General features: G+C 43.3%; 1 protein-coding gene across 2 annotated transcripts in view; it reads right to left on the reverse strand.

Moving 5' to 3' along the window:
- Window positions 1-14,305, reverse strand: part of FSTL4 (follistatin like 4) — a 238,856-nt gene that overhangs the window by 100,367 nt on the left and 124,184 nt on the right. For both annotated transcript variants that reach the window (XM_074839056.1, XM_074839055.1), the window contains exons 5-6: window positions 10,135-10,325; window positions 6,453-6,573 (exon numbers count right to left, since the gene is read on the reverse strand). In XM_074839056.1, coding sequence (XP_074695157.1) covers window positions 6,453-6,573; window positions 10,135-10,325 — 312 coding nt within the window. The remainder of the gene's footprint in view (window positions 1-6,452; window positions 6,574-10,134; window positions 10,326-14,305) is intronic.

The raw sequence follows: 14,305 nt of genomic DNA on the forward strand, positions 1-14,305 counted from the left end.
TAGCTTTTGAAGCAATTTTGCTTAGATTAAATTTGTCTTTCTTGCTGTGAATTAATTCCTTTTCTTTTTCTCTGACAAAATACTTTTTACTTTGTTCAAAATGCAGCAAAACAATTGAGAATACACACCAAAACCTACTCTGACAGCTATTTTGTGGAACTGCAAACAATGCAGGGCACTTTGCTGGAGCCTAGCGATGTATTTTAGACTTGAAGTTCAGAACTGAAGATTTTCACAATAAGAAGAGCTTTAAAAGAGAGAGAAAAAGAAATCACCTTTTTTGCAGAATGTGTTTCTTCAATAGCAATGGAGGAAAAAAAAAAAGAAAATGAAAGCAAGAAAATTTTCCACATTAAAAAATCACCTGCCCTCTAAAATGGAGTAAGGATGAACTCACTCAGGTATCCCCAGCTGAGGCATCCAAAAATTACATTTTCAGGTGCACCAGGATCATTACTAGTGCTCAAGCCAGGCATCTTACACTCCATTTACGAGCGAGGCAAGGAGTTTGGTGCCTCTCAAGATCATTGAAAAAGGCAAAACATATTGGGCAGGGAGATCCCACGAGCTGATCAAAGGCCCCTCCGGCCTCGAGCATGCACCTGGAGCTCAGCCCTGCTCTGCCGCACGGACATCAGCCCACGCATGGACTCCCCCAAGCACTGGGTTCTGTACCTCCCCTTGGCTAAGCTGAGCTGGCTACCTACAACACACCACTGCTGGGTCAGTCCTAATAAAGCCTGAGAAACCCACAGCAGGATCACGGCTTGGCTGTGGAAACACCGGTTACTAAATGCCGTTGCAGTGACTTGGATGCTTGTTGGTTTTTCCTGTTATCCCTGCTCAGGCAGTGTGCACCCACTGCAGAAATCAAGCTAAATAGTTTTAAATTTCTGCTTTTTTGCTTAATTTTTAACTTTTAGTTTTGTTTTCGCTGTAAGGTTGCACTATTAAACTAATCATTCCAGAAAACGCCCAGTAAGTTGCCTTTATCCTCAGTAACACAGCTGCAGATCACCCCTCAAGGCAAGCAGGGATGGGTTGTTTTGGCCAACAGAAGGCCAACTCATTTCTTTTCTGAGTACTTCACATCACCTCTAACACTGCCTCAAACCGAAAGCAGAGGCCAGCACTCCCCTGCTTGCTAAGACGTGTTTGAAGTTTAGATATCACATAGCTCACAGGAGAAGCAAATCAATGTTGGTAAGCTAATGAATTATTTCCAAGTTGGTACCAGTATCTGCAGCAACATGAAAGAAAAAATCACATACCAGGGAGATTACAGCTGAAGAGGCAGAGCATGGTGCACAAATTGTCAATATTTTAGGACTATGATCCTGTAGATAACAGTTGCTACAACACTGCTTAAGAGAACACCTCTAGCAAAACATTTTATCTCACAATATAGTTGTCCAATATAATTAACTGGGCTTGACCAATCTAGCTGGAAGGTAGCGGTAACAAATACCCAACCCTATTTGCCACGCCACCGAGGAGAACAGCTTTGTAAAGATGTGGGTAAACACTTCACCTGAACATGGAATTTACAGGTGATTTCTGCTGGAAGAGCTGGCTCACTAGGTGTACGTGGAGTACGTATATTATGGACACATTTTTCCAAATACACGTATTCATTTTCCTCACACAGAATTTATTTATCACCTTTCTTAAGATGAGATGTCTATCAAGAATAGATATGCTTCTGAAAGATTCCTTCCTCACTCAACAACTCCCTCTCCCACTTGACCCAACAGCCCCTTTTCAGGTTTTGTTCCTTCTTCCTCAAAATAGAGCTTAGCTTCTCCCAGCAAGCATCAATCTCCACACTTTTGGGACAGTTACAAAGCTCTGCCCTAAAGTAGTTCCCAGCGAATCAGAAATATGCACAACTCACAAATAAATCTGTTTTATACTCTAGTGAGCCTCCGGAGGATGCCTGGGGAGGTCAGGGGTGGATGGCTCCTCCTCTGCAGCACACGGTTGCATTGCCTGGTGAGGAATACAGCTCCTGGAGATTTCAGGATCACTGCAGTAAACCCGGAGCCAGTCCAACACCTTTCACTGCTGCTCCTCTACGTTGGCGGTGATTTATCCAACACGCTTGCCCAGCCCAGGCTCCCGGTTCACTTTTTCACCCAATTCATTCAAATTCACCCTCCTCTCTGGTTCCCCAGTCCCCAGCTACAGTGCTGGGAAAGCCCCAGGACACGAGCCCACACCGTGGGCTGGTACCATCTGCACTCCCCAGCTGTTATCCCACATTTCCCTGACCTCCTGCTGCAAGCTTATATATCCCTTTCTCATATTTCTCCATCGTGCTTTTTTGATAAATATTAAAGACAGGTAAAAAAAGGAAATCTGAACTACAACAGAATCGGGGAAGAAAGCAAACTCCTTTTTAAGAGCATAGCAGCGTTACAAAAGGAAGTTTAAGAGAAGAGCACGTTGACCCTGCAGCCTCTTCTGCATTCATTCCTGCATGAAATATGATCTTTCTAAACAATATTTGTGTTCTTTAGATAATAACATATCCATTGATGATAATGTATCTCTCATCTTACAGAAACAGCAATGTTCTGTCTACATGTAACATATATGCACAAGTACTTGGGAAATAACAACTGGACTGAAAAATAACAATCCAGTATTTTTCTTTCAAACTTTGTGGGTGGGTTTTTTTTTTGGTCCAGCTATGACATCAAGGATCTCAAAATGTCACTGCAGAGCCACTAGAAACCGTGTGATACGGCAGTCTTCAAGAGCCCGGCTGGGAAGCGCGGGGCACGCACAGTGACCTCAGTAAGCCATGATGGCATCGCGATGGGAATATTACCTTGGGGTATGATTTCTAACCTGACCTAGTGAAATACTCCTGGTCTTTTATGCAACCTCAGTCAGAAAGCTTTCTAAACCCAGCGTGACCGACTGGGAAGAGCTGCTGTGGGGTAGCAAAGATGCTTGCAAAAGGCCTTTTCTGTGCTTTCAAAAACGTAATGAAATGCAAAGGCAAGCTGTGAGAAGGGGATCTTGGTTAGGAGAGTGCTGACATTGGCAGTGAGCTAGAATTTAAAGGGGTTCTGTTGTAGGGTTAATAACTTCTTATTAGCTAAACAATGTTGACAAGATAAAGCCATTTTGATGGAATGCATGTTTTCCCTCTCTTCGACATATCTGTATTATATCTGTATTACAAATTGACCTGTCCACATTGATGATAATACAGATCTTGAAGATTATGCTGATTTTTTTTTTTTCCAGCTAGGCTTTCACATCTGCCAACCTGCTACCTTCCCATTAGGGAAGACAACAGGAATGCCAAAAGTGACATGCTTAATTCTAATGACCTCCAGTCAGATACGGTTCCAGAAGTTATATCCAAAAATCACTCGTCTGAGCGTATTTAAAGTATGACTCAGCTGGGTGATGCGCTTGCCAATTCACCAGACTATCTCCATGCTGATTAATGAGACGCATGCTCTGCTTTAGCTCTTATGACAACTAAGCTTTTCATTTATTATGCATTTATCAAATCTTTGTGACAATATAAAGAAAATACAACAGCCAAATATACTTGCTAGTACACTATGTTTGGAACGTGAAAATCTTGAGATCATCATATTAAAAATCATTTTTTTAAATTATGGTCTCGATGCTGCTTATCTAATAAAATTTATTAATGAGAAATTAGAAGACACCTACAAGTTGTTCTTGCCAGAGCTGCCAAGAGAGCATTTCATCCATCTCATATGCTACTTATGTACGATCAAAGCAATTCAAAAAGTAATACTTTAATCCTGTGTTAATAGATATTTCTAGTCATCCTCCTACACGCAAGCAAACTTCTAAAAGTTGTATTCTTGGGATTCAGGAACAAAAGAATTTTCAGAAAATCAGAAGAAAGATGATAGGGTTAGTAGGAGGGCCACTATATCTGCCCATAACCCAAAACTGTGCATTAAGATGTGTATGCAAATGATTAGCATGATTAGAAATTATTATTAAAATAGCACCTATTAGATGTAGTGCTTGTAAAGGTGAAAGCACATTTCAGAAAAGGTAAGCGATTGGATTTTTCTCATCCATGCACTTTTCATTCATTTACAGCTGATCAACATGGATAAGGATCAAAAATGCTCTTTGAATCCCTGTGGGTCTTGGAGAGAGACAATGGGTCAAGAGAAAGCAAGAGACACACAGAGTGAGAGAAAAGAGACCATTTTGTGGCTCTGTAAGTTGCAGAAAGGGCATGAGACTCTTTAAAATGAAATGCAACTTCTAAAGCAGCACAAGAACGACAAATTGGAAAGCTCTTCACATTATCAAGGTCATCTTCAAACCTTTCCAACACTGCGACACTATATCAGAGCACGGTGCACCGAAACAGATGTAACAGAGTTTTTGAGAGGATAAATTAGATTGAGACTTTCCGATGCCACTGAATTCTGGTAATTATGTTCCTCAGCTTGCTGAGCAGCCATCCCCACAGCCTGCTGCCAGCATGCAAAAATGAGTGGCTTGGGTGAATTTCAAGCAACAAAAAGATCACCTTAATGGGCCAAAAATATAAAAAATGTGCAGGATGTTGTACCTGCAAACTACTACTGCAAGCCAAATAATGGCTCATAACACAGCAGAAATTTCATAAACACTTAAGGACTGCAAACCAGAGCGTGTGCTTAAGACAAGTGTTTCAAGTATTTTTGATATTTTTCCTACATTGTGTAATAAAGGGAAAAGATGTACTTTCACCAAGCATTAAATTTTGCTTACAGAGTCCCCAAAATTTCAAAAGTTTCAAGCAATGAACTTTATTTTTAAATTAAAAGCGCATGAGCTATTAACTGCTCTTGATAGAAGTGGAGATTCTGGGAAAATTGAAAATGGAGAAGTCAGACTGACTTTCAGCTTCAGATGGAGAACAACCCTCTTCATATACAAAATCCTTTTGACCGACACTCATTGTTATGCCTTGGGTTTTGTTACAATATTTTTGCAGTTTATTGATTACTATCTCTATTCATTGGCTAATATTTCGTACTTGTCTTATTTTCATTGCCTGCTTAAAATTCACTGAACCAAAAACTCATACAAATGACTCTTGGAATTTAGCTTCAAGTTGCTGTGACTTTGAGAACCCATTGATCCAAATATGCTCCCAAATAACTGCGTGTCAAGCCTTTATAGCTGGGTTAATTCACTTTATGGCCTTCTTAATGTATGAGGTTTTATGTTTTACTGTATATCTGCTGGTTTGAGTGTGCTGTGTTGAAATAAATGCATATGCGGTTCAAACAGGTCCAAGGTGGCAACTGGGGCTAATTTTAAAGCACTTTAAACATTATTATCCAAAGTTGTTTTCTTTAATGAAAAGCTGGAAGTCAAGAAAACAGAAACCACTCTCTTTAGAAAAGAGGGTATTTGGCAAAAATAGAGGTTTTGCAATAACATTGTAGCGTGCCAAAGAGCATCGACGAGGTATATGCTGGTGTGGGGCACATGGTGATTCTTGAGCTCACCAAGCTTTTCCCACCGAGCAGGCACTGGAGCAGGGTGCCCTGGTTTGAAATCAAGAACTACTGAAATTACTTTGTCTATCAAATGTCACGTGCAAAGTTTTGAGAATCAATCCAGCTTAAGAGGTAACCAGCTTGTCATCAGCCTCTTGCCGGCACTCAGCAGATCAATGGATGAATCCTGCTGTTGTTTAAAGAGTATTAACCACATACAAGTACTCTGTAGCTCACTATCCTGGTTATTGAATAATCCCCCATATTTTCTGTCTTTCTTTTTTAAGAGGCAGGCATCAATAAAACTTTCTATCATCCAGGTGAAGAAGACAATGTGAGCCTTTCCCAGGGAACGACTTCAGTGAATGCTTAACTTAAAGCATGAGCATAAAGTTATGAAGACAAATGGGATAAGACAAGTACTATTTTTTTTCTTGCACTGTTTAAGTAGCTCAGTGATCTAGGGATCTTTGCAAATGGTGCTGAGATATGTATCAAGATTGCACATCATAATCCACTCACTAACATGGGAAGAAAAAGCAGGAAACATCCTTCCCAGGCAGAATATTCAGTAAAACACCTTCCCCACAGCAAACTAACTCACATTACCACAGGTTTCAACCCTGTTTCCTCAGGATTACTCAGAAACCACATACTTGGGTCTACAGACCCAGCCCATTCACTGGTATCTCTCCATTGCCATCAGCAAGAAGCACAACAAAATACCCAACAAAACAATAAACCCCACACACTTTTACCAACCTCCTAGTTTATGCTTATCCTTTGGAGCGCAGTAACCTTTAGAAGCAAGTTTTCCATGCTATTTTCATGGCATTAAATACAAAAAGGGATTATATTTGTTGACCATGTCTGGGAAGGCACCACTGCCATCACAGATATCCCATGCTTTCAACACCCAGGACAGACAAAAGCATCGGGACTCACGGAAGGCTGTATAGAGCTCCTGCAGGGTTAAGCGGCCGTCGTTGTTGTAATCATCAAACCGGAGAAGGTCTTCTAGTGTACAATCCACTAAATCATCTTCCAGGTCCTTCTTCTTCATTAGCTGTAGCAAAGAGAACAGGTAATCTTACATATAATGTAAAACTACAGACTGCTGTCCTGGCTCACCCAGCAGATTTTCCATTAAATGACCTTTGGAGAGATATATATATAGAGAGATATATCGTATCTATCGTTACGTATTTGCTTTGTATCAAGATTCAACTGGTATTTGCATTCCTGCAGCACTTCATGGGCCACGGATTGGTGAGGGTAAGGAGCCTCGTCCTTCAGCAGTAGCACAGAAACGCATTTTCATGTTGCAAAAGTATCAAAAAATAAATATTCAACAAGGAAAAAGGAAAGTCTTTTTTTCCCCCTTCTTCTGTAGGTAAGGACAAAATTGTACTCCTTGCTTTTAGGACTAGAATGGGCAAGAGTAGATGATGTATTCAACACTAATGTGTTTTTCCAGCCCCTGACAGTTTGTTTCTTACGTATTCTAAAGATTTCACACATTCTGTGTTAAAACCAAAGAGCTTTAGAAGTTGCACATCCAAGTTAGCAAATAGCCAAAATCAGATCTAAGCATAATGAAAACGTTGGGTTCTCTGAATTTATTGTAGAATGTGAAGAAAACTGCTGAAATGTTGCATCTTCCAGGCAGGAAGACTTTTTGCTGTAGTCCAGGGACTCTTTTATTTACTACTCTAGTCTTGGCCCATTACATTGAAGCAATTTGAAGTAATAATGCTAAAAAAATGACCCTTCACCTAACAAGTAAAAATGTTCAATAAAAGCGAGATCAACCATAACATCCAAGATCAATCTTCTAAAGACGGAAATTTCCCTTTGTCTATCTTTGTATTGAAAATTGATTAACTTTTCATAGGACTGACAAGTTTTTACTAGTCCTTTTGATTTAACATCAGGGGAAAAAAAAGCCAACACAGAACACTTCAGCTGCAACAAATTCAGTAGATTTATGATTCTGACTTTAAAATACATTAAAGTTTTAAATGGAAATAACATTCCAATTACCACCGTTGTTAATAACCCTGCATACCTACAGCTGCAAAACTACAGGGGCATTTCACACTGCCGGGTCCGGAGGGAAACTATTCAACAGGGTCTGTCGGCAGCCAGGAGGCAAAGCAGCTTTAAATAGAGGCGGATGGACCATCTGCTGCCGCTTTTTTTGCTCAAAGCAATTCTGTTGTGGAGAACAAATAAGTGGGCAAAGATCTCCCGGTGCTGCCTGCTGCCCCGATGCAGGACTGTCCTCTCCGGAGGGACTCTGCTTCCAGTTTCTCCTTTGGGGTGAATCCCTCTGCAATGAGCCTCCTAGAGATCCCCCTTCAGGTCTTAAAAATGACTTTTTTCTGCAGCAGTGCATGTTACCTGCCTTCAGTTTTTCCTTGCAGACAAGGTTATAGTGCTCGAGAGACTATTTTTCTTTTAAATAAAACAAAGAAAATGCACAGCAGCAGCTCATCCAGCAGCCAGAGAGAACAAGATCCCACTGCACCACGTTCATTTTGGCTGCCTCTACCCATGGGCAACGAAATTCTTATCTTGAGGGGAATTTTAAAGTTGCAGACAGCTTCAAATTAGAGCCAATGCAAATCAATCCCAAAGCTACCTAACAAGGCGAGGAAAGTTCTGTTAAGACTAAACCACAGAAAATTAAAAATTGCTCATTACCTAAAAAAAAAAATCCCTTGAAAACTGGGTGAATAAACTGGTCATGTAAGAGCACATGAAAATCGTCTTCTTGTCAGAGCTAACAAGAAAAATCAAGGATTGACACGCCATATATCAACTGTGAATGGTGTGAGAGCCCCAGAGCTGCCCTGCGGACACGTCCTCAGCCCGGTCGGGACTCCAGCCACGCTCCCACCAAGGGGCCCAAGCTCAGTGCCACTCAGCTCAGGGTTAAAAGTATTCATGGCATATTCTGCATTAACTGGCATCATCTTGTCCTTCGAGAGGTGATCACGCCGCCAACTCCGCAGTGCTGGTGGCAAGCCTCTGTGGAGAATGTCTGGGTGAGAGGGCTCCTAGCTGAGGGCTGAACTTATGCTGGTCCATCACACTGAAGTGGGCTCCAGACGTGCAAGCACGTTTATCGACTTTGGTAGCAGTGAGAACAGAAGAATTAAAATAATAGTAGCCAGGGTCTATGCTTGCTCTTGTGAGAGAGACCTGGGCTGCAAATGAAGCCCATAGTAACTCTGCAGCAGACCTTAAGGCACTGAATTCTGCTCCTTTAAAATGCAGGTCATTGTTTCTTCCTCCAGGTAATAGCTTGCAGGCTGCCAAACCTTTATTTCCATGCGAGTTGAGTTTTAATATCCTGACGGAATAAGTTTCATGTAAAAAGGGGAAAAAAATTGGAGAGTAGAACAGACACTTAGATGTCACTATGCAAAAGCTGGCTTTGAATTCAGATAAAAGTGTTTTCTTATACCTACCATGTCTTTATAAAAAAATCATTGCATTTAGATGAAGTATTGTATATATTCATAGCTCTGAGATCTAAGGGAATTTACACTGACACTTTGCATTGTGCAGAAAGGATCGTGCATCATGTCAACATCCTGAGGATTAAAATTCAGTGCAAACTGTCCTACACAGGAGCCAGCTCAGGGAGGAACGAGCTTGTGTCTGTCCTCCTGCTCGCTCACAGCTGGCATTTACACGCTGGAACTGCAGCGGCTTCCCGTTCGCTGGGAAGCGGGAGCGCAGAGGAGACACCTGCAGAGCGAAGGGTGAAGGGCCAGCTTCGGAAACCCAAACAGGTCCCAGGCAGGTAACGGCTTCCAAAGGGCTCTCAAAAGGCGTTTGCTTCAAATTCTTCTCATGGATGACACAATGAAATGGAAAAGACAGGATCTTCCCACATCTGGCACAATGCGTTTTCTCATATTTACAGGACTGTTTTCTCAGGTCTGCACGTGCAAAGAGCAAGTTCAGAACACAGAGTAATCGGCTCGAGTGCCTGGGCTGCATATTCAGTTCACTTTACCAATTAAATGAATTCCAACAGCACAGCATGCCCATAATTAGAAGTAACAATTTCTTTCAAGCTCTCACCTTCTCTATCGGTATTAATTTCTGCTAATCAACATTTCAGCATCTGCCTAGGGATTTTGGGAAAATAAACCTGTCAAAAAATATTCCAACTTGGCTGTCATGTTACTACATGCTAATGCACGGTCCAGAAGGCAACAAGGAAGAATTAAGAGATTTCTGCCTAACTTAGATGCACCTAAAAAATCCAAATTAATTCTCCCCAAGCCGGCTACCTGGAAATATTTCAGAAGATGATGGTTAGCAGTGAGGATTAGTACCTATTTTCAGGAGCATGGATGGGGCTGGAAATCTGCCATGTTTTTTATTTGAAGAGGAGCTTCAAAGGTTTGAGACACCACCATCTCATCTCCCCAGAGATGCAGAGAGAGACTCACATGCTGCAGTAGATTTTCCTCCTTTACCTGCTGCCGGCCGGACAGTTACAAACGACTGTTCTCACAAGAGTGCTGCTGCGTTACATTCAATTCACACTTTGAATGAAAAATGCAATCCACTTCATAATTCCATTTTCATTGAACAATAAACCCACCTGAGCCAGTTCAGAGCTGCTGAGATGCCCATCACTGTTTACATCCAAGCGCTTAAACATATCTTCAACTAAGAAGCGCTTCTGGGACACCCTGTCCTCGGCCGGGCTGCTTGGAGGGCTCTGCCGATGAGCCTGCAGGTCCAGGAGGATGCTTTTGAGCCGGCTGTATTCTGCCATTGTACAGGTGTCACCTAAAAGATAAGACCACATTACTGGACTACGTACATTTGCCTTGATTTTTTTAAACGACTCAGCTCCTAAAGGGAAAAATAAGGCACAGTCCGGGACAGGCTGTCTGCATATACAGCACCACTCAGCTCTGCACTTGAGGAGCTCCTGTAGTCATTACCTTTTGTAATAGCTGGCAGTTTTTCTAAATCCTGCTGTCAAGGATGCTCTCCAGCATGTTACCGTCCAGATTACAGGGCTTCAGTTACAGACTTCCACACTCAGCTCTGTAATCCCCACCCATATTTAGTTGGCTCTACATTTTTCTAAAGATAAAACAAGTTCATCTGTCCTGTGATTATAAAGTAAAAAATAAACCTGGGGAACCTGATGTTTAGAAAGTGCCACAAACGTAAATAAATAAATTAACATCATCCCTGAGGGTGTGCCAAACATGGGGCTGATCTTAAGGGATCCTTAAAGGCCACCCAAGGTGGTAAGATGGCCAGAGGGATGGCAGAGAGGAGCCCCTGCGGCTGGGCTGTCGCCGGTGCCTGCGCACATCACCCCTGCTGCAGACTGACCTAAATCCTTTCCTCAGCCCCTGACCAGGAAAAAAGGTCATTATCACAGAAAAACCCTCAAGCCACTCACTCTGAAGCGACACCAGCTTGGTTGGAGGAATCTGGTTGAACCTTCACTACCCAAAAAGCTCCTGCTGTGCTGGCAGCAGCAGCTCTTCCACAGTTCTTCGCTGAGGAACGTCTTGCTCTGATTTAAGGGCATCCTTCTAGGGGAGAAACATACCCACGTGCCCAGAGTATGTTACGGCCCTTTTCTGCTCAACTGCTGCCTGGCGGAGCTCGGCAGAATGAAGAATGGCAACTCGTCTTTGTGCAAATCTGTTTGCTTTAGTGCAGACCAGAGTGGCTGGCGCCTCGCAGGAGCCCTGTCCGACCCTGCCGTGGGATGGACCCTGGAGCATCCTCACCCTCCAGCTGCCCCACACCGTGTGGGCATCAACCATCACCCACCAGTCGTACCAACACATTCAGCTGTTCCCGTTAGGCGCCCTTTTCTCTCTAATGTATTTTCACTATAACATAGATGCCCTTATTCTCTATAATGGTGGTTTTAAGACAACTTTTTTATTTTAAGTCCCATCACTGATCGCGGTGGATTAAATCTAAGGGAACCTGGTCTCGCCTCAGTTTAAGAGACAACACCCTTGCAAAACCAGCTCTCCAAAGACTCCAAACATTATTCCTCTGAAAAATAACAGAAGGCTCTGGCATACTGACAACTAATGTTCCTGTCCTTTTCTTGCTGAGCTGCACCATTTTTGGTCCTCTGGTCCCACTCCAACTGAAACCCAATTAAAATTCCAGGTGGGAGGCATTTCTCTGATAGCAAACCCATCTACTACCAAGATTATTTTTTTTTTTTTCACCCTTCATATTTTGTGCTCACAACTTCAAAAGCACCATGACTTGAGAAGGTGAGAGAGGACACAGAGGCTGGGCATGTGTGCACCAGTCAGGTCAGTGCCCTACTGCTACCCAAGCAGTAACTGCAAGACAAGGCTTATTTTCCACCCTGAACTCAGACCCTTCTAGTTTTGAGAGTTTCTCACTGCTCAGGGATATTAAGCAGCTGCTAAATTTTTCCTTCTCTCTAAACAACCTCCAAAGAGCTCTTGGACCCACATGGGATCAGTCTCATTTTATGGAAAAACCAAGGCTACTCAGCTACTATTAGTCTTGTTTATTATTTCTGGGTTTTTTTCCCCCCCAGCCATGTCATTTGATGGCTATTGTGAAGGCAGTATGAAGAAATTTCTTTCTTCCAATCACGTGCTTATTTAAAAGAAAAATTGATTGCCACATCCAGTGTAATCAAGCAATTTTGCAATCCTGCTGTAAATACCGTTTTAGCTACTGCAATAATAGTTTTTTGTGAGCTGGAGTTTTCCTTTCTCTTCAGTCAAATCTTAATCCCAGAGATGTATCTAAGGCTAATGAAGACAGGGAAAATCTATTTAATTTGCTTCCACCTCTGTTTCTGCTTTGTGGATTCCATCCGTGAGCACAAGCACGGCTACAGGCAAACCACAGGTGACACCTGGCTGGGCTGACCCACTTCCACCGTCCTCCCCACGGTGGGGACCACCCCATGCCCAGCTCTGCGTCTGCATCGCAGCCACCGGACCCGCTCGCCCCGACCACTCCCTTTAGCCCTTTTTATTTCTCGCTTCTTCCTCCTACCAACTTTTGCCAGTAGCGTACGTCAACACAGCTCTTCCTTTACACCCTCCAGACCTTTTATCTTCTGCAGTTCTGTCTTTTTTTCTGGCTTCTCCCTAACTTTTGCCTGGGGCAGTGCTTTCCCAACCTTCCTCCCTTGCTGGCCTTCTGACTCGCCTCCACCTTAACCCTCTTTCTGACCACAAAAGGCAGAACTGGACAAGGACCTAAGTGCTTCTGAAGCCTCCTCACCTCTTCTAACAGCCCTTCTCACTTTATTAAGCTTATACTGACAACTTCTCTGGCTGACAGCTATCCCTGGCACCAGTCTGAATCCATGCACCTCCGTGGAGGATTAAATGGGTGCGATGGTTTCTTGAACACTGGAGACTCAGCCAAAACCCAGCACAACTGCACGTTTAAACAGGATTTCCAGTATGAATCCTGTGTTAATGCAATGGCAAAATATAAGCAACACGTGCAGGCAGCGGATGTTTGAATCCAAACGTTGCACCTCTATTCCTGGGACTCGACCAGGCCGCCCACCGGTGACGCACCCAGGCCCTCGACTGCGTGGTGGTGAGCCAGGAGACGGTGATCTCCTTTCACTGCACTACAACCCTCGGTTTTAACATGCTCTGAAAACAAAGCCACCGCAAAACTGCTTTTCTTAAAAAAAAGCACATGCTCATCTGGGCTGCAAGACAGCCCAAGGTAAGTGTGCTCATTTTCAGACTTTCTGAGGGTCACAGCCATGCTGCGGCCTCCAGGCCTGAAGACTGAAATAAAGGAAACCACAGGACTGAGCTGGTGACAGCCTCTGGCAGAAATTCCCAAATCTTGCTATAAACTCACTCACAAGACTTCTTCCCCCACCACACTAGTGCTGTGTCCAGGGTCAGGGACCACCTACCCAGCAGAGCCCCATCCTGCGTGGCAGGATAACGCCGCTCCACCATGTACACAGCAAAGAAAAGCAGCAATAAGACAATTATGTCTCCTATTTAAAAAGTAAGTCCAGCTTCACATGTTGTTAACACACGCCACGGTCAGAAGGTCAGAACGTGCTCTCGACCCCTGTCAAAACTGCTCTAAAACCTCATTACCTTCACTTCCCTCTGGAGAAAACTACACTCTCCAGCTCTGCTGGAAGCAGATCCCCCTCAGCATCTCTCTGCAGTGTGATCGTGACAGACTCCGCGGGTGTCGCACCTCTGAATGTTTTCCCCTGCCATCCCAGACACGGGAGGGTTGCAGCGACGCACAAGCAGTCGCTCCGGAGCACGGCACTGCAGAGCTGCTCCGCAGCACGTGACGCGCAAAGCGATGAGTCAAAGCGATAAAGTTCTGTCCCAGGGGTGTGAGATTAACAATTTGTGCTGCTTTGGCTGAACTAAAAGATTGATAGGAAAATGCACTAAAACTGTAATATATATATGCATATATGTATAACTTATAGATTTAATCTCTCTGTAGTGGAAAAACAGAGGGAAAAGCACTCCGGGTCAAAGGAAATCCTGTTAGACCTGAAACTATGACTTTCTAGTAAGTTGGCCAGAGTGTTAGTTCCAAAATCATCCACGTTTGGGATGCCTGAGCTGATATTTTGCTGCTTAAGCTGGACCTATCGCTATTTCAAACACAACTTAAAATGCACTGCAGTGACCAGACGTGGATGCTGGAAGCACCCTATGAAAGACACCGCCTGCTCCTCCAGCAGGGAAGGGAGGAGACACATTCAGGCAACTTTTTGGCCAATG

Source organism: Strix aluco, chromosome 13 (genome assembly GCF_031877795.1).
Source record: "Strix aluco isolate bStrAlu1 chromosome 13, bStrAlu1.hap1, whole genome shotgun sequence".
NCBI classification, from domain to species: Eukaryota; Metazoa; Chordata; class Aves; order Strigiformes; family Strigidae; genus Strix; species Strix aluco.